At 47.1% G+C, this 20,333-nt stretch overlaps 1 protein-coding gene across 1 annotated transcript in view; it reads left to right on the top strand.

Annotated features, from left to right (window-relative positions):
- Window positions 1-20,333, top strand: part of UNC5D (unc-5 netrin receptor D) — a 769,587-nt gene that overhangs the window by 417,298 nt on the left and 331,956 nt on the right. Inside the window, exon 3 of the mRNA XM_070765210.1 lies at window positions 5,297-5,440. Coding sequence (XP_070621311.1) covers window positions 5,297-5,440 — 144 coding nt within the window. The remainder of the gene's footprint in view (window positions 1-5,296; window positions 5,441-20,333) is intronic.

The raw sequence follows: 20,333 nt of genomic DNA, 5'->3' as shown, positions 1-20,333 counted from the left end.
ATGAGAAAATGATTGAGGCAGAGAATGATAGGAAAGAGAGAGAAGTGACTCTTGATTTAAAGCATATGGTAAAAGCACTTAAATAATAACAGATAAAAAACCCCCCAGCCCTCACCTGTTTTTATTAATAGTTAAGTTTTTGGATTTGCTGGTTGTTTTAGCTTTAATAGTAATAGAGTTTTGTTTTGTTTTATTATTAATTTCTTTTAATAAAAAAGAAGGGATTTATTATATTTATTTATTTATTTGTTTGTTTGTTTATTTATTTATTTGTACTTCTCTGCCACCCAGTCCCAAGGGGACTGCCGCTCAGACACTATACTTTTCCGCCCACCCCGGAAAAAAAATAGAGGGAACATTGGACCTGCCTGATAGTGGGGGGAATACTGTAATTTGGGTTGTTACTGTTACAATTTACCTCTAAATTCTGGAAAGAGTTTTTAGGATTGCTGGGTACAAAACAGGGCCTGAGTTCGAGCCATCACCCTCAAACCAATGGGGTGTGTGAGAGGACTAACTCCATACTAGAGCAATACCTTAGGTGTTATTTGAATTATCAGCAAGATAACTGGAATGATCTCTTACCATTCGCAGAGGTGGCTTATAACAATTCACTACATAGTAGTACAGGGTTCACTCTTTTTAAATTGGTGAGTGGACAGGAATTTGTAACAATCCCAGAATTACCCCTGGATGAGCCTCATAACCCATCTTTAAAGGATTGGGTAATTCAACTTAAGGCAGCTTGTCCCGTAGTGCGGAAGGCACTGGACGAGGCTCAACATACTCATAAGGCCCAGGCTGATAAGAAAAGGATGGCCACAGTGGATTATAGGGTGGGGGATAGGGTTTATCTTTCAACTAAGTTCTTGAGGACCACGCAACAGTCGAAGAAATTGGGAGCTAAGTATGTGGGACCTTTCCCGATTGTACAGGTTGTGAATTCAGTGGCAATGAAGTTGGAATTGCCAAAAGAACTAAGGAAAGTCCACCCGGTTTTCCATGTAAGCTTACTAAATCCGGAACGGACAAGTGATTTGCAGCCGCTGCAACCAGATCCCCCCGCCCCGTTACTCATTGAGGGTGAGCAACATTTTGAGATTAAAGAGGTGTTGGATGCTAGGAAAACCAGAGGGAAAACCCAATATTTGGTTGCTTGGAAACATTTCCCTGTGTCTCATGCTGAATGGGTTGATGAAAAACACATGAATGCCCAGAGGGAAATTGATCGTTTTAGGATGAAATACCCAGATAAGCCTTGATGATGAAATGTATATATTGGTGTTCTTTGTTTTTCTCTTCTTTTTCAGGACTGAAGTTCCTTTTTTCCAGGGGGGGGGGGCGAGCGAATGTCAACCTCGCTGTGCTACTGCATTCTTTTGCTTGGTTGTCATAGAGACGGGGAGGGGTAGTTTCAAGGAGAGGGTTCTACGGAAAGGGGCAGCATACAAATCTAATAAATAAATAAATAAACAAATAAAGGGTGCAGAGGGAGAGTTAACTTTCGATTTCCCAGGTGCCAGGAGGAGCCCGTTAGATGGAATTCCTGAAATGTGACGGGAGGAGCAACATTGAGGCACCTGATGCATCTGGACACTGGAGATTGGGAGAATGCCCAACAGGGGGTGGATAGGGGTTTTTTGATATGTGTGTAATGCGCCATTTTCCCTCAGACTTTGCTTTGCTTTCGATGCTTCAAGTTCTGATTTTGATAAATTAACTTTGAACCTTAAAAAAAGGACTCTGAGTTTTATTTGTCTGAATTCTGACTGGCAGCCTTGACATGACATTTGTGAAGCAGCAAGCATTTCTGAACCTGTAGCTTTGATATGTTTTGTTTATTTACATTTCTGCATTCTTATAGAGGAATGTCTCTGTTTTATACAAACTTGACATTCATGCTTTCTGTAAGCTCTGCTTTCAATCAGAGAGCTTATGCTGAGCAAAAGCAAGATTGGTCTGGCTACCCACAGATGTAGATGCCTACATCTTTGTTAAATGTTAATGATTTCCACAAGACATAGACATGATAGAGAATCAAGTTTGACCAATGAACATGACACTCTTTGGAAAACTATCTTATAAGACGTAGATGACTTGTTTGCGAGGTATCTGTGCAGTCTTACAAAATACTTTGCCTCTTTCTTACAGGTTTAATAGAACCAATTAATGTTCAATATTATTAATTTAGGAACATTTACAATTTGCATTTCTTTCAATATTTCAGAGAGGAAATAGGGGTATACCTGCAGCACCCTTATGTATCTTGTGTTAATAATTACCAACCAGGTAGCACACCAACCAGATAGTTAATAATTACCAACCAGATATCTATAATTGTTGCAGAAAAAAAATCTATTCTATCTGTTGAATGTGCTGTTAATTCACTCAGCAATATCTGATCCCGCATTGGTTTTCACCCCCCCCCCAAATTATTTATTTAGATTAAATATATATATAGGGTGTAGGCAGAACCATATAATTGCTGTATGCTTTATTACCTGCAATTCCAAGTGTGACACATCTCGGTATTTCATAGCATTTTCATAGCTCTGTATTTCATAGCATTTTAAGGTTTAGGTATCTACATTATACCCATTGCATCGGGAACAAAGATTCTGCCAAAGTCTTTGCTGGTTGTCAAATTTTAAAAAAATTGAGGTTTTTAAATAGTGTATGATACTGAGTGGCAGGAATAAAAAAAGAAACCATAAGATCTTCTTTTAAGGTCTTTGTTATCTGAAGGGGTCTTTTAAGGTCTTTGTTATCTGCAGAGATTTAATGCTATTTAGGGAAGCTCTGAGGGGAATTCACCTTGGTACCTCCACAAGAAACAGAATGGATTCTGTTCTACTTCACATTAGGGAAACCTCACCTCAACTTTAAAGAAATACCTTCGCCAGTGGGGGAGCTCTGAATCCCCGCCGCCTGGGAGGCTTTGGTTCCAGTGGAACCAAGCCGGATCTTCCCTGAGGGGGAGGTGATGCTGGGGATGCTGCTGGGGGTCTGGTTTGTGGTCGGCATGCCCCACCAGATGAACTGGCTTGTCTCGCGCTGGCAGCAGTGTGAAATTGGCTAGGCTGCCCTAACCAGGGGATAAAATAATGTGCTGGCTAAGGACCTTAGCCAGATGAATGCCTGGTAAGCAGATTCTTTTCCCTATTTTCCACCCCCAAAACTAAGGTGTGTCTTATACAGTAATACCTCATCTTACGAACTTAATTGGTTCCGGGATGAGGTTCATAAGATGAAAAGTTTGTAAGATGAAGCAATGTTTCCCATAGGAATAAATGGAAAAGCCAATAATGCTAGCAAGCCCATTAGAAAAATCCAAAACATTAAGGCTTTTTAAAAAAGAAGTGGGGGTGGGGCAGACTAAGCTGAGGCAAACGGAGTGGGGGGAGGGACAGCGAGAGGTGGCAAGAGGTGGCAATCCCAAAGAAGCAAGGCGAAAAGAGCCTCTCTTGAGCTCCATGGGTCCCTCCCGTTTTTGCTCACCATGTCCTACTCATTTTCCCCACTCCTTTCTCTTCTTGAGCTCCATGGGTCCCTCCCATTTTTGCTCACCATGTCCTGCTCATTTTCCCCACACCTTTCTCCTCTCTTGATCTCCATGAGTCCCTCCCATTTTTGCTCACCCTGTCCTGCTCATTTTCCCCACTCTTTTCTCCTCTTGAGCTCTATGGGTCCCTCCCATTTTTGCTAACCCTGTCTTGCTCATTTTCCACACTCCTTTCTCCTCTTGAGCTCCATGGGTCCCTCCCGTTTTTGCTCACCATGTCCTGCTCATTTCCCCCACTCCTTTCTCTTCTTGAGCTCCATGGGCCCCTCCCATTTTTGCCCACCCTGTCCTGCTCATTTTCCCCACTCCTTTCTCTTCCTGCGCTCCATGGGTCCCTCCCATTTTTGCCCACCCTGTCCTACTCATTTTCCCCACTCCTTTCTCTTCTTCAGCTCCATGGGTCCCTCCAGTTTTTGCCCAACCTGTCCTGCTCATTTTCCCCACACCTTTCTCCACTTGAGATCCATGGGTCCCTCCCATTTTTGCCCACCTCCTTCTCCTCATTTTCCCAACACCTTTCTTCTCTCTTGATCTCCATGAGTCCCTCCCGTTTTTGCTCACCCTGTCCTGCTCATTTTCCCCACTCCTTTCTCCTCTTGAGCTCCATGGGTCCCTCCCATTTTTGCTCACACTGTCTTGCTCATTTTCCCCACTCCTTTCTCCTCTTCAGCTCCATGAGTCCCTCCATTTTTGCCCACCCTGTCCTGCTCATTTTCCCCACTCCTTTCTCCTCTTGAGCTCCATGAGTCCCTCCATTTTTGCCCACCCTGTCCTGCTCATTTTCCCCACACCTTTCTCCTCTTGAGCTCCATGGGTCTCTCCCATTTTTGCTCACCCTGTCCTGCTCATTTTCCCCACTTTCTCCTCTTGAGTTCCATGGGTCCCTCCTGTTTTTGCTCACCATGTCCTGCTCATTTTCCCCACTCCTTTCTCTTCTTGAGCTCCATGGGTCCCTCCAGTTTTTGCCCACCCTGTCCTGCTCATTTTCCCCACACCTTTCTCCTCTTGAGCTCCATGGGTCCCTCCCGTTTTTGCTCACCCTGTCCTGCTCATTTCCCCCACTTTCTCCTCTTGAGGTCCATGGGTCCCTCCCGTTTTTGCTCACCATGTCCTGCTCATTTTCCCCACTCCTTTCTCCTCTTGAGCTCCATGAGTCTTTTCCCCATGCAGTTTGGAAGGGGGGAGTTTGTTGCTGGGATTCAAAGCAGCACTGGCAAAAATGAAGGGAATCGAGGAGCTTCAGGGAAATCCCAGCGACTGCTCGGGTTCATAAGGTGAAAATAGTTCGGAATAAGAGGCAAAAAAATCTTAAACAATGGGTTTGTATCATGAAAAGTTCGTATGAAGAGGGGTTCATAAGATGAGGTATCACTTTACTCCGGTGCGTCTTATACTCCAAAAAATATGGTATATGATGTTTTGCAATATTTTTTTAAGCTAAACAAAGTATTATTTTTGTATATTGGGAAATGACAGCAAAAGATTTTAAAGGCAGATATTGCATGGTTCTGCAGTCCTTTTTTGGCAGGCGCATACTTTCAGCTCCTGTGTCCTGACCTACTTGGTGGTGAGGATTTAATTTAGAGCCATATATTATTGTCAAAGTCATTAAACCTTTGCCTTGATTAAAAATGGAATTGTTTAATTAAAAAGAAAGGGTTTGGCTAACCTTAGCATTATGTTTGAATAGGACATTTTATATCAGCTAATTTTTCTTCTGTCTTTCATATTCAGGCTTAATGATTCGGGAAACATACATCAATGTGACAAGGCAGCAAGTGGAGGATTTTCATGGACCAGAAGACTACTGGTGCCAGTGTGTGGCCTGGAGCCTCCTAGGAACTTCAAAAAGCCGGAAAGCTTCGGTTCGCATTGCCTGTAAGTGTTTTTTGCTCTCCAGAAATGGATAGGCATTGTTCTTAATATGCATCTCATAACAGTTCAGTGTGAATATACAGTAGGTCCTTGAGTAGCATTCCTTTATATCGAAAGAATTTGTGTCTGTGTCCCTGTGTAGATGAGTATTTGGATGTCTGATAAAGTTTGCATAATACTGGTGGACCACTGTTGTGTGCTTATTTCATAGGAGTCCTAAAGGTGCTTTTTTTAATAAAGTAACTGAACTTTCTTGGGTATTTTCCTTTGAAAATGTTTTGCTTCTCATCTAAGAATCTTCTTCAATTTTAACTCAGGGTTTTTAAATTATTTTAAATATTAGAATATTAAAAACCAAACATACACACAAACATAGCATGCATAAATTGTATAGGCCTAGGGGGAAAGGAATATCTCAATTCACCCATGCCTGACAACAGACGTGGGTTTTAAGGAGCTTACAAAAGGCGAGGATGGTGGGGGCAATTCTGATCTCTGGGAGGAGCTGGTTCCAGAGGGTTGGGACCGCTACAGAGAAGGCTCTTCCCCTGGGTCCCACCAGATGACATTGTTTAGTCGACGGGACCCAGAGAAGGCCAACTCTGTGGGACCTAACTGGTCACTGGGATTCATGCGGCAGAAGGCGGTCCCAGAGATATTCTGGCCCGATGCCGTGAAGGGCTTTATAGGTCATAACCAACACTTTGAATTGTGACTGGAAACTGATCGGCAACCAATGCAGACTGCAGAGTGTTGGTGTAACATGGGCATACTTAGGGAAGCCCATGATTGCTCTCGCAGCTGCATTCTGCACGATCTGAAGTTTCCGAACATTTTTCAAAGGTAGCCCCATGTAGAGAGCATTACAGTAGTCGAGCCTTGAGGTGATGAGGGCATGGGTGACTGTGAGCAGTGACTCCCAGTCCAAATAGGGCCGCAACTAGTGCACCAGGCGAACCTGGGCAGACGCCCCCCTCGCCACACCTAATAATACAAAACTATTATTATTCTTATTCTTATTATTATTATTATGTCAGTACAACACAGCAAACGAAATCACTATGCTGGATTTCGTATTTCATCACCAGTCGGGCGCTTCCCAAGCACCTAGGACTGCGTGATGTAGCGGCGAATTATGTTTGTCGATCCCAGTAAAGCGGCCTTTTGCAATTGACAGATGGAGATTTTGTCAATTCTGATGGTTTTCAAATGAGATCCTTTGGTACTGCGCCCAGCGTGCCAAGTACCACTGGGACCACATTATTATTATTATTATTATTATTATTATTATTATTATTATTATTATTATTATTATTATCATCATCATCATCATCATTATTATTATTATTATTATTATTATTATTATTATGTGGATTGAGGAGGACACCCAAGTTGCGGACCCTCTCTGAGGGGGTCAATGATTCCCCCCCCCCAGGGTGATGGACGGACAGATGGGATTGTCCCTGGGAGGCAAAACCCACAGCCACTCCGTCTTATCAGGGTTGAGTTTGAGTCTGTTGACACCCATCCAGACCCCAACAGCCTCCAGGCACCGGCACATCACATCCAATCTTGTTCTCGTGCGCCCCAAATAATTAACTGGGACTGCCTCCCAGTTGCTCCCAGATCTGTGGACTCCCACAGTGAGCACCTGATGCAAATTCTCTGTCTAGATAGAGCTGTAGGGAGATCCCTGCTCAAAATCTTGGCTTCACACCATAATCTCCAACGGCTCAATGGGTGCCATTTCTACCGGTCTGAGGCACTCTGGGTGCAAACCCATAGCACTTTGTTTGGTGGCCCTTTTGTAGGACACTGCTGAGGCAAGGGTCGCCATTTTATACCTGGGTGGACATTTTAGTCTCAGTTCTGGATTGGGCTGGCTTGAGACTTTGAGCATGTGTGGAGTCATATCCTCTGCCCTTTCCTACTTCCCTCTCAGGGAAGACACCATGTCAGAGGCTTCTTCTAGGCCTGCCAAGAGACACTCCAAGTTGGGGTCTCATCCCTCAGCTGATCCACAGCCCTCTACTTCCAAGGAGGCCAATGCCAGCGATTATGAATGTCCTAGCTGATCTACTAGATCTAAAGCCATGGAGCAGGATGAGCGCAGGCAGGACAAAGCACTTCAGAAGCTCTGTGCTCAATCTGTGCTAGCTTGGGCAGCTAGCCTGCTGGTCGTTGAACATCCTCAGAGCAAAAAGGTGGATCTCCTCTTACTGGACAATACTCAGATTACTCTGGCTGACAATATTCTCTGGGGAGAAGGTATTCAGAACCCTGGACCTATTGTTCCAGCCTCCTAAATGTGCCACTTATGGGCTCTCCCCTGAATTTAGCTGCGGTGATTGAGATGCCTGTCTATTCATTCCCCCCATCCTCCAGGTGTGGTGACTGAGGTGCCCTTTATCCAAATGCACCCCACCAATTTTCAGGCTCTGGTCTTGGTGGCCGTGTGACAGGACATTGCAGAAAAGTGGGATGAGAACCTCATCCCTCAACTCAGCCAGGCAATCTAGCCAGGACAGTTGTCTGTAGTGGGAATCTACGGTTCTATTCCCAGAGCTCCTTGTGGGATGAGTAGTCAGCCTTGTTGAGGGATGCGGGTCACCTGTAAATCGATCTGTCAAAGGACGGATCTTTGCCCCAGAGCCCCCAGCTTCTTCCACGCTTTTAAACCTGGCCCTTTTCAGCTCATTGCTCTACAAGGCCAAAATGCCAGCAGGTCTTGACATTCCTCAGGTTCCCTCCTCGAGCCACACGGATCTTTTTTTTGCCAAGCAGACATCCAAGAGGGAGTTGGTCCCTGTTTCTCAACTTTGTGGACATAGTCCAGCGCCAGTGATCCTCTCCTGCTTCTGGCCCATTAATTGGTACTTCAAATCATTGTTTTTTCAATGCGGCACCAGGCCTCTCACAGGTTTTGTCCGTTCCATGGACCCTCCACTCACAGCCTTGTATTCTTCCACCATAATGCTGGGGGATTCAGAGAAACTCCTTCATCCAGAAGATAGACATGTCAGGGTTCATCCAAAACTAAATTAGAGTCCAAGGCAAAGTATTCCTCAAAGTTCCAGTTTATTAACAGAGCCATGTTGGCACATCTGAGAGAAACCAAAATGTGAAGTCCCAGGGTTTCTCCACCCAGTTGAAAGTTCAAGCCTTTGCCCCCACACCCCCAAGTCTATTACTTGACCAATCTTCATCTGGCAAACTTGGCAAAAACTCCCATCTCCTTCCCTGCAGGTGCAGGAGTGCAAAGACAAAGCACTCTTTGATGATCTAGAAAGAATTTGTTATGACTATATATAGACAGCCCTCATGCAATTACCCCTTGCAAATTCCCACAGCAAACAATATATTTTAAAATAGCACAAAGTGTGCAAGGCTAAAGACCCCAACTAAAATGGCTTCAGCCTGACAAGACGCTTGGAGCAGATCCACCAAGCAACACCCTGGGCCATTTAGGTTTCATCTACCACTTCTTCCTTCAACCACTTCTCCATGATTTGGCTCCATCAACTTCAGTAGCATATCCATGCAAAAGACCTGAGAGCACAGCAAGACATTACCAAATTGATCGCCATGACTCAATTTTCAGTGGATGCAACCCTCCAGACATCAAAGTTTGCAATTGCAGCATCTGTGTTGAATAGGAGAATACAGTGACTATGGCAGTGGCAGGCGGACACACACCACAAGTGGTGTCTGGCATCTGCTCCCTTCAAGGAATAACACTTATTTGGGGAGGGCCTGGGCCCAATCTTTGTTGACTCCAGGGACTGGAAGAAGGTTCTTCCAACTTTCTCTCACAAGGGCGGATTCAGAGCAGCCCTGATCAGTTCCCAACATTTTTCAGAAGCCAAGATCAATATGGATACACCAAGGTCAGCAAGGAAGCACCAATTTCAGGACAGATGTGCCCATGGGAGGCAATTCAAACAGCCCCTTTAGGGTGGCGGAGGTCACCCCGCATGATATTCCAGGTGAATCCACCTCCAACCTTTCCATAGGAGGTCACCTGTCCCCAGTAAAGGGCAGCCATTTGCGGCCCTTTTGAAACACTCTGGGGGGGTGGTCATGTGTGCCCACGTGCATGCCCTTTAATTCCCTGTGTGTGTGCATGCACACACGCGTGCCCCACCCCCCTTAATTTCCTTCACATGCACAGAATCATGGCCAGAAGCTGTTCCGCCTGGGAAGAAATCTGCCCAGAAGGATAGCAGCTAGGCGGGGAGGCGATGTCGCTCCCACTTCACCCACCTGCCAGAGTCTCCCCAATGAGCTGCTCTTTTTCCTGGAAGATTTCTTCCCACTGGTGGCTCCTCTGAGGGACTGACCGGGGCGCCGCTGCCGGGGGGTTGAGTCCTGCAAGGCATGACAGCAGTGGCGGCTGTTAGTCCCAGCCCGGAGCCACCAGCAGGAAAAAATGCTAAAGGGCAGACCTGGCGGGTGGGTAGCAGACACCTCTCTGAGCTGCTTCTCGAGCTGGCTTGGCCAGGAGACGCACCTGCTGCCCCACTACAACCAGAGTGGGTCCGGGGCGGCCGAAGCAGGCTGAGCACTGGGCGCATCTCGGAGAGGTGGCTGCCAACAGGAAAAAATGCTCCAGGGCATGCCTGGCAGGCAGGCATGGTGGATGGCAGCCACCACTCCAAGCTGTTTCTCGTACTGGCTCAGCTATGAGACATGAACACTGCCCCACCACAGCCAGAGTAGAACCTGCTCGTGCCACTCTGCTCCCACTCTGGCTGTGGCGAGGTGACAGGCGCATCTCCTGGCTGAGCCAACTTGATAACCATCTCTGAGAGGTGGCCAATATAGCAGATGGCCAGGAGATGCGCCCAGTGCCAGGCCTGCTCGGGCCGCCCCGGTCCCACTCTGGCTGCGGTGGTGCAGCAGGTGCATCTCCTGGTGGAGCCAGCTCGAGAAGCAGCTTGGAAAGGTGGCCGATGTAGGAGATGGCCACTCGCCGGCCTGCTGCAGCCAGAGTGGGTGCGGGGCAGCTCCAGCAGGCAGGGTGTCGGGTGTGTCTCCTGTCCATCTGCTACATCGGCCAGCTCTCCGAGTTGCTTCTCGTGCTGGCTCGGCGAGGAGATGTGCCTGTCACACCGCCGCAGCAAGAGTGGGAGTGGAGTGGCTCGAGCAGGCAGGGCGCTGGGCACGTCTCCTAGCTGAGCCAGCGTGAGAAGCAACTTGCAGAGGTGGCTGCTGCCCACCCTGCCCGCTTGCCAGGCCTGCCCTAGAACATTTTTTCCTACTGGCAGCTCCGGGCTGGAACTGACAGCCGCTGCCACACCTCACAGGACCCAGCCCCGTGGCCAACAGCTGGCCCCAACAGCAGCAGTGGCAGAGGTGCCTCACACCCATGGGACAAGTGCCATGCTCTCTGGGCCCACAGGAGGTGCTGTTGCTGCTAGCTGGGGCAGCGAGATTCGGCTTCTGCAGATGCACAGAAGCTGAACCTCGCATGCATGTCCAGACATGATGGACTGCAGGCGCAGGTCCATTTCCACTGGTGGAATGACATTTGATGGCATTCCACTTCCAGCCCACCCTGCCTGTCCCTCTATGCTTCCACATGGGAGGTTATCACCCAAGTCAGATGGGTCAGGGACACTGTGTCTTATGGTCTCTCCTTGGAGTTCCTCTCCCTTCCCCTGAGGTTTTTCCTTAGGTGCCCAGTTTCCAGAGATCCATCTAAGAAACTTCTTATGGACTTGGCTATTCAGCACCTCTCAGACATTAGAGCTATCCAACAGGTGCCTCAACATCAGATTGGGTGGGGGTTCTATTCCATTTTGTTTGTAGTCCCCAAAATCTTGGAGGGGGAGTGGAGGGCGATCCTGGATCTAAAGTATTTGAACAATTATATAAAATACAGATGGTTCAAAATGCACTCCCTGAATAGATCTTACTGAAGCCTATCTGCACATCCCTATCTCTGTTTCTGCTATGCAAGTAGATCCTTCCAGTACAGAGCACTCCTTTTGATCTAGCTTCCACACCTTGTGTCTTCCCAAAGGTGCTGGCAGTGATAGTGGTACACTTCATGGCCTTGCCTTTGCGTTCCTGTGTGATTCAGGCTTCATCAAAACAGCTAGCATTGAGTCATCTATAGATGACAATAGATCCACTGCAACTCCACAGGTTCTCTATTAACATGGCTAAGAGCCAACTTAACCCTTCTGCCACTCTGGTCTATCTGGGACCCATTATAGATTACCTAGAATTCCATCCATCGAGATGGAATTTTAGGGAATCCAGATTCCATCCATCCGGACGTTCCTTAAGGGTGCCATCAACTTGCGCCCTCCAGCAATCCATTGATTCCTGACCTGGGATCTCTCCAAGGTTCTGAACTTGCTCACTAAACCTCCTTATGAATAGTGATGGGCGAACCCAACGAAGTTCGGGTTCGGCGGATTCGGGCGAACTTTGCAAAAAATTCAGGTGACGTCACAGAACCCAGAACCCAAACCCGAACCAAACTCTGAACTTTTTAAAAATAGAGCCGTGGAAGGCAGCGCAGCCCTGTGCTTGCCCACACAAATTAAATTTGCAGCAGGGTGAATGGGGACGTAGAGTAGCAGGAGGAGGCAACAGCAGCCACTCGCCAGATTTTATCCAGCAATCCGATATGCCACAGGCATCACCTTTTTCACAGTAATCCCATGTGATGGAAGGCCATGCACTCTATGGCGCCATTGGTTTCTGGCCGCTGTGACCAGTAGTAACAGCTTGAGGCTTCAGCTTACACAGAAAAAGGAAAGGCAGAGAAAGAAGGTGTCCCTGCGGTTGGCCCAAAATTACATTTAGAGAGAGCGCTAGTGGCTTTGTCTTGCATAGGAAAAGGAAAGGCAGAGAAAGAAGGTGGTCCTGCGGTTGACCCAAAATTACATTTAGAGAGAGCGTTGGTGGCTTTAGATTACACATGAAAAGGAAAGGCAGAGAAAGAAGGTGGTCTTGCATTTGACCCAAAATTACATTTGCAAGAGGGTGAACAGGGGGATGCAGAGTAGCAGGAGGATGCAACAGCAGCCACCCACCAGATTTTGCACAGCAGTGCTGTATGATTGGAGGGCATGCGCTCTGTAGCGCGCTGGGTCACTGGCCACTGTGGGCAGTAGTAACAGCAGACTGAACACTGAGGGTTTCCGGTCCACTAGTAGTGATATGGCACCTCGTCATCTCCCATGGCATCTTCATAGTTTATACTTCATTAGAGTTGTATGCTGCCCCTCCACGAAGACTCCGAAGGCTTTACATTACACAGGAAAAGGAAAGGCAGAGAAAGAAGGTGGTCCTGCGGTTGACCCAAATGTACATTACAGGTTCTCAGAACAAATCTGTGCAAAAAATAGATTTATTGAACACAAACTTTAGTCAAACACAAACTATACCCAAACTTTCACCATAAAAATATAACTGACTATATATATGAATACATAACATGATGAATTTTACAACTATCTGTGAGGATGGTGTTGGTGGTATCAAATGCTCTAACCACTCACTCAGATGGTGGCACAGCAACGTCCTCTGTGATCCACGACTGGTTCATTTTTAGAAATGTCAGTGTATCCACGTTGATTGTGGATAGGCAGATCCTTCTGTCAGTGATGACCCCTCCTGCAGTGCTGAACACACGCTCTGACAGGATGCTTGCCGCAGGGCAGGCCAGCACTTACAGGGCATAGAGGGCAAGCTCTGGCCAGGTGTTCAATTTTCCTACCCAAAAATTGAATTTGTTGGAGGCATCGCTAAGAACCATCATGTTCGTGGACAGGTATCCGTCCACCATGCGGGTCACACGATGCCTTCTGCTATGGGACATCACATCCGAGGGTGGTTCATCTGTGTGACTGTCGAATAAGGTCTCATGCGTATTTTCAATGTCTTCCAATGACCACCCCCCTGTGGTGCTGCCAGTGTCCCCGCTGCATTGCCGACTGCATCCTACTCCTACTCCGCGTGCCATCACTGGGCACTCCAATTGCTCTGGGAACTCTTCCAATAGTGCGTCCATGAGGGCACGCTTGTACTCACCTATTCTGTGCTCCCACTCGGCCGCTGGTATGAAGAAGGTGATGCGGTCCTTATAACGGGGATCCAGCAGGGTGGCCACCCAGTAACTGGCCGAGTCGAGGATGCAGGCTACCCTGGGGTCTTTCCACAGGCACTGGAGCATGTAGTGGCTCATGTGAGCCAGGCTGCCCTAGGTCAAGGCAAACTTTTCAGCCACAGGTTTCTCCTCTTCCTCCTCCTCTTCCTCCTGCTCCCCCATCCAGCCACGCTCCATTGGTGCCCATGAGCTGCACTGGGGGCCGCCCTGCTGCAAGTCCTCCTCCTCCTCCTCCTCCTGCCACAAAACTCTACGCTGGCTGGACAGCGGAGTACCTTGCTGCTGTCGGCACAGCCCCCCACCCTGCGAGACATGGATTTGCTGGGTAAATGGGCCTTCCTCTGCCTGCTCCTCCTGTTCTGCCTGCTGCTCTGTTTCCTCCTGTCGCACAACCTGCATGGCCTGAAGGGTTTTTTCCAGTAGGCAAACCATGGGGATGGTAGCACTGACGACGGAATTGTCAGCGCTGACCGTATTAGTCACATACTGGAATACATTCAGGATGGAACAAATGTCTCTCATGGAGGCCCACTCATTGGGGGGGGTAAAGTGCTACACTTTGACTTGACCGGGGGTTATGAAACTGGTAATCCACTATTGCCTGCTGTTGCTCACACACCCTTTTAAGCATATGCAGCATGGAATTCCATCTGGTTGGCAAATCGCAGATGGGGCGGTGGGTGGGAAGGCCAAAGTTCCTCTGCAAGGAAGATAGGTGAGCAGCAGCAGGGTGGGAACGTCGAAAGTGCGCGCACACCGCACGCACTTTACCCAGCAGCGCCGACATGCCTGGATAATTGGCCAGGAACTTCTGCACCACCAGGTTGACCACATGCGCCATGCAAGGGACGTGAGTCAACCCCGCTCGGCCCAAGGCTGCCACAAGGTTCCTCCTGTTGTCGCACACCACCTTCCCCGGCTTCAGGTTCAGCTGCAGCAACCACTCAACTGTCTGCCCCTAGATGCCGGTCCATAGCTCCTGGGCGGTGTGTGGTCTGTCCCCCAAGCAGATGAGTTTCAGCACCACGTGCTGCCATTTACCCACGGCCGTTCTGAAGTAGGCGGTTGCCAGGCTGCGCTTACTGGGTGTGGAGGAAGAAGACAGGGAAGCAGAGTAGGAGCAGGAGGCAACAGCAGGCACCGACTGATGTCCAGTAATTCTGGGTGGTGGAAGGATATGCACTGAACTGCTTTCTGCCTCATTCCCGGCCGCCACTACATTCACCCAGTTGGTAGTGAGAGAGATGTACCGGCCATGTTTGCTGGTCCACGTGTCGGTTGTGAGGTGGTTGCGGGAACTGACAGCATTTTGCAGTGCACACCGAATTTTCTCCACTACATGTTGGTGCAGGGCAGGGATGGCCTTGCGTGAAAAGTAATAGCGACTGGGAACGGAGTATTGTGGCACAGCCAATTTAACAAATTTCCTGAAACTCGGTGCCTCAACCAGGCGGTAGGGTAGCATTTCAAATGCAAGCAGCTGTGAAATGCTTGCATTTAGGGCCAGGGCTCGTGGGTGGGATGGCTCCAACCTCCGCTTTCTCTCAAAAGTTTGAGGGATGGACAGCTGATGAATGCTTCCCTGGGACAGTGTAGACATGCTTGGCGATGGTGGTGGTGGTGCTGCTGCCGGTGCTGCTGCTGGTGGTGTTGGTGTTGGTGGCGATCCATCATTGTCCCTTTGGGGACAGACAGTTTTCTTTGTTGTTGGGGGGGGGCGTTGGCAGTGTCCGAGGCAGCCACAGCAGAAGAGGAAGACCCAGGCATTTGAATACTTTTATGGTATTGTCCCCACCGAAGGTCATGTTTTGAAATCAGGTGCCTGGTCATGCAGCTGGTGCTGAGATTATTAAGATCTCTTCCTCGGTTCAGGGACTGGTGGCAGAGATTGCAAACAACCTTTTTCTTGTCTTCTAACTGCTTGAAAAAATGCCACGCTGGTGAGATTCTTTGTGACACATGAGGCATGCTCGGCACCTGGACACAGTGGGCAGTGGTACCAGCAGACTCAGCGCTGAGGGTTTGCAGCCTTCTCCCTCAGCTTCTCCTTGCTGCCTGGGGCTGTGGGACTATCACAGCCTCTTCCTCCTCTGAACTCTGTTGGCCTTTGGTCCACGTGGGATCTAGCACCTCGTCATCTTCTTCCACCGACCCCTCCCCACTAGCCTCCTTCTCAGACTCCACATCGCAGTAAGCTGCAGGAGCGGGGATCTGGGTCTCATCGTCATCGATCGTGGTCTTCCCTGATGATGCCATGGACACCTCAGAGAACAGCATTAAAGACTCCGCTGCTTCTGGGTGAGATGGCCTTGCTGCTTTGGAGAGGGGTGATGACTCAGGCAGTGAACACGCAGATCTGGTGGAGTGTGTAGAAGGCAATAACAAGGAAGAGGTAGCGCTGCATGCCATGTCATCTCCAACTTCTTGCATCAAACCCAGGTACCTGCTTGCACCAGAGGAAGGGGTAGGAGATGCAAGTGTTACAAGCCCTCTACCTGCCCCTGCAGCACCAGCTCCATCGCTACCAGCAACAGCAGCAGCATGGCCATGTCCCTTTTTCGTGGCTTCATGTTTGAAGGCCTGCGGTGACACTGGTCCAAGGAATAGATGAAGGTGCGGCGTTCAGGTTGAACTAGAATTAGAGAAAAAATGTATTGTAAAACTTAAATGCCCACGCAGCATTAGAGCCTTTGTATTAGACAGAAAAAACATCAAAATCAGATACATGAAATTGCCCCATGTTTGAACCAAAATTAAATTTCAGAGAACACTAGTGGCTTCAGATTAGATAGAAGAAAGAGATGCAGAGATAGGAATTGGCCCGTGTTTTACCGAAAAATAAATTGAAAGAGCTCTAGTGGCTTTTTAATATATAGAATAAAAGGAAATGCACAGAAAGAAATTGAAAGAAAGTGGCCCAGAGGTGAACCCAAAAGTACCAGTGCCAGAGGTCAGTAGTGAGACAAAAGTGTCCGTCCACCCCTTTTTATGTATTTATTTATTTTTTCGATTTTTACGCCATGATTCCCCTTAGAGTCTGGCTGGCTTACCAGTTGTTAGCCATTGCACTTTTTAATTACTTGAGTGGCTCGATTGATCACTTATACATGAACTTTTTGCACCCAACAAATCTGCACGTTGGACAAGTCCCCCTCCCTCTGGATACAGGAAATAGCATTCGCCGTGCAAGCAGGTGTTGCTTTGCAAGACTGGAAGTTCCCCAGACCCCAGTGTGGACCTTTTCTTCAGACAGGTACAGGAATCCCCCACCCTCTGGATATAGGAAATAGCATTTTCCCTGCAAGCAGGCATTGCTTTGCAAGACTGGAAGTTCCCCAGACCGCACTGGAGACCTTTTATTCAGACAGGTACAGGAGTCCCCCTCCCTCTGGATACAGGAAATAGTATTTGCCCTGCAAGCAGGCATTGCTTTGCAAGACTGGAAGTTCCCCAGGCCCCACCATGGACTTTTCTTCAGACAGGTGCAGGAGTCCCCCTCCCTCTGGATACAGGAAATAGCGTTTGCTCTGCAAGCAGGCGTTGCTTTTCAAGATTGGAAGTTCCACAGACTGCACTGGAGACCTTTTCTTCAGACAGGTACAGGAGTCCCCCTCCCTCTGGATACAGGAAATAGCATTTGCCCTGCAAGCAGGTGTTGCTTTGCAAGACTGGAAGTTCCCCAGACCGCACTGGAGACCTTTTCTTCAGACAGGTACAGTGGTCCCCTTCCCTCTGGATACAGGAAATAGCGTTTGCCCTGCAAGCAGGTGTTGCTTTGCAAGACTGGAAGTTTCCCAGACTATACTGGAGACCTTTTCTTCAGACAGGTACAGGAGTCCCCCTCCCTCTGGATACAGGAAATAGCATTTGCCCTGCAAGCAGGTGTTGCTTTGCAAGACTGGAAGTTCCCCAGACTGCACTGGAGACCTTTTCTTCAGGCAAGTACAGGAGTCCCCCTCCCCCTGGGTACAGGAAATAGCATTTGCCCTGCAAGCAGGTGTTGCTTTGCAAGACTGGAAGTTCCCCAGACTGCACTGGAGACCTTTTCTTCAGACAGGTACAAGAGTCCCCCTCCCTCTGGACAGCCAGCTGCAAATCCATTGAACTATCCAGGGATTAAGTCTAATCTTCACTAATTTATCTATCAGCTCTTTATGTGGAACCATATCAAAGGCTTTGCTGAAGTCCAGGTAGGCAATATCCACGGCAGCAACTTCATCCAACACCTTTGTGAAATAGTCAAAGAAATCAATGAGATTAGTCTGACATGATTTGCCTTCAGTAAAGCCATGCTGATTTGGGTCCAATAAATTATTGTTTTTTAGGTGCTGATTTATCCTCTTTTTTGAGTAGAGTCTCCATCATTTTAACTACAACTGATGTCAAGCTAACTGGCCTGTAATTACCAGCTTCTTCTCTACTGCCCTTCTTGTGGATAGGCACAACACTGGCCATTCTCCAATCCTCAGGAACTTCTCCTGTTAACAAGGATTGGTTAAACAAATCAGTCAGGGGGGTAGCAATGACAGATCTGAGTTCTTTAAGAACTCTGGGGTGGATGCCATCTGGACCCATTGCCTTATTTATCTTTAATCGTTCAAGTTCTTCTAAGACATCGGCTTCTAAGATCACTGGAGCTGAATCCGTAAAGCTGGAAGCAATGCTATATCCCTCTATAGTATTATTTTGTACGGTGTCTTTTGAGAAAACTGAACAAAAGTAGCTATTGAAATGGTCAGCAATCTCCTTATTCCCATTAATGCATGTATTATTCCATGTACTAAGCTTTGTGATGCCGCAGTTTTTCTTCTTCTTATCACTAATATATCTGAATAATGTTTTATCCCCCTTCTTTACAGATTTGGCATTTTCTTCCTCTTTTGAGGCTTTAGCAGCATATATTATCTGTTTCGCCTCCTTCTGTCTCATTTTATACATCTCCCTATCAGCTATACTTCCAGACTCTTTATACCTCCTATAGGCAGCCTTTTTTTCATTGACTATAGCCCTTACATCATTGCTAAACCATAGCGGTTTCTTCTTCCTTTTACCTTTAGTTATTTGTCTTATATACAGTCCAGTGGCTTTTAAGATGGCCTTTTTAATACAGTCCACTGGGTGCTCACTCCTGCCATTTTATCCCTCCCCTTTAATTCGTTATCTAAATATTCCCCCATTAAAAATTGTTTTTCTGAAATCCAATACTTTGGTTGCATTATAGGATTGCTCACAATGAGTTTTTACATCAAACCACAAACAACCTAAGGTCACTGCAACCTAAATTTTCTCCCACCTTGACCTCTGAAACCCAATTCCCATTCATAAAAACTAAATCTAGAATATTCTCCCCTCTAGTTGGTGTCTTAACCAGCTGTGCCAGAGTTGCTCCTGTAAAGGCCTCTACTATATTCTTACTTTTGCGTGTAAGGGCACTGGGGATATTCCAGTCAACATCAGGCATGTTGAAATCACCCATAACCACAATATCTCCCTTTACTGCCATTTGGGTAATTTCATACACCATCTTGTTGTCATATTCCTCAGATTGCCCTGGAGGCCTATAGATCACCCCAATTCTAATGACAGAACCTTCTTTATTTTGCATGCAAATCCAGAGAGTCTCCAGATCTTGACATGTATTTTGAATTAGTGTTGTTTTTAGACTTTCTTTAACATAAATGGCTACTCCACCTCCCCTTCTCTCTATTCTATCCTTCCTATACAGTGTCTATCCTGGTATGGATAATTCCCATTCATTAGAATCCTTAAACCATGTCTCAGTTATGGCAACCAGATCCAAATTATCTCTAGATATTATGGCCATTAACTCACAGAGCTTGTTGCTCAAGCTTCGAGCATTCGTGCACATTACCCGAAGAACATTATTTTCATTATTAGTTTGCCCCTTATCATCAACAACTACATCTATTTTATTTGCAGCTCCCTTTTCATAAGCTTCCAAAAACTGATTTATCCTCATTGGTCGGGGACAGAAATCACCCACATTAGTTACATCTCTGTCCCCTTTACCTAGTTTAAATGCCTGTCCCAAAAAGTTCTGAATTCCTCACCGAGCACCTGGGTACCTCTGTATGATGGATGCAAACCATCCCTCTTAAACAACTCCCTATTAGACCACCTACTGACATCATGACTTACATAGCCAAAACCTTCAGCTTTACACCACTGCTTTAACCACACATTAAACTCTCTGATACACGTTGTTTTATCCTCTTGGCCACAAACCGGTAACACCTCTGAGAAAGTCACTGAATCAGTTATTTTACCCAGCTCCACACTTAGACATTGAAAATCTCTTTTTACTACATTAACATTTCTCTGGGACAAATCATTTGTGCCAAGATGCACCACCACATCAACGTTATTACCTTTACTCACACCATAAAATTCTGTACGGACCCGAATAGTGCGAGTTCGGTTCGCCCATCACTACTTATGAATCCTTATGATTGGCTAGCCTCCATCACCTGAATTATAAGGTGATCTTCCTGGTGACCATCACCTCAGCCAGGAGGATCTCAGAATTGTCTGCCTTCTCAGTCAGGTGAGATTTATGTGTTTTCCATTCGGACAAAATTGTCCTCTGTCTGTACCTGTCCTTCATGCCCAAGGTTGGTTTACATAGTTTCAAAGGGCTCAAAAACCAATTTATTAAAAGATAAGATTTCACATATCACTAGCTTTGATCATGGGATGTTGAATAAGATACTAAGCCATAACCCTTGTTTTCAAAGTACAGTACCATGGTTC

This window comes from Erythrolamprus reginae, chromosome 12 (genome assembly GCF_031021105.1).
Source record: "Erythrolamprus reginae isolate rEryReg1 chromosome 12, rEryReg1.hap1, whole genome shotgun sequence".
NCBI classification, from domain to species: Eukaryota; Metazoa; Chordata; class Lepidosauria; order Squamata; family Dipsadidae; genus Erythrolamprus; species Erythrolamprus reginae.
The sequence above is the reverse complement of the archived record's forward strand: the minus strand, read 5'-3'. Positions and strand labels throughout refer to the sequence as shown.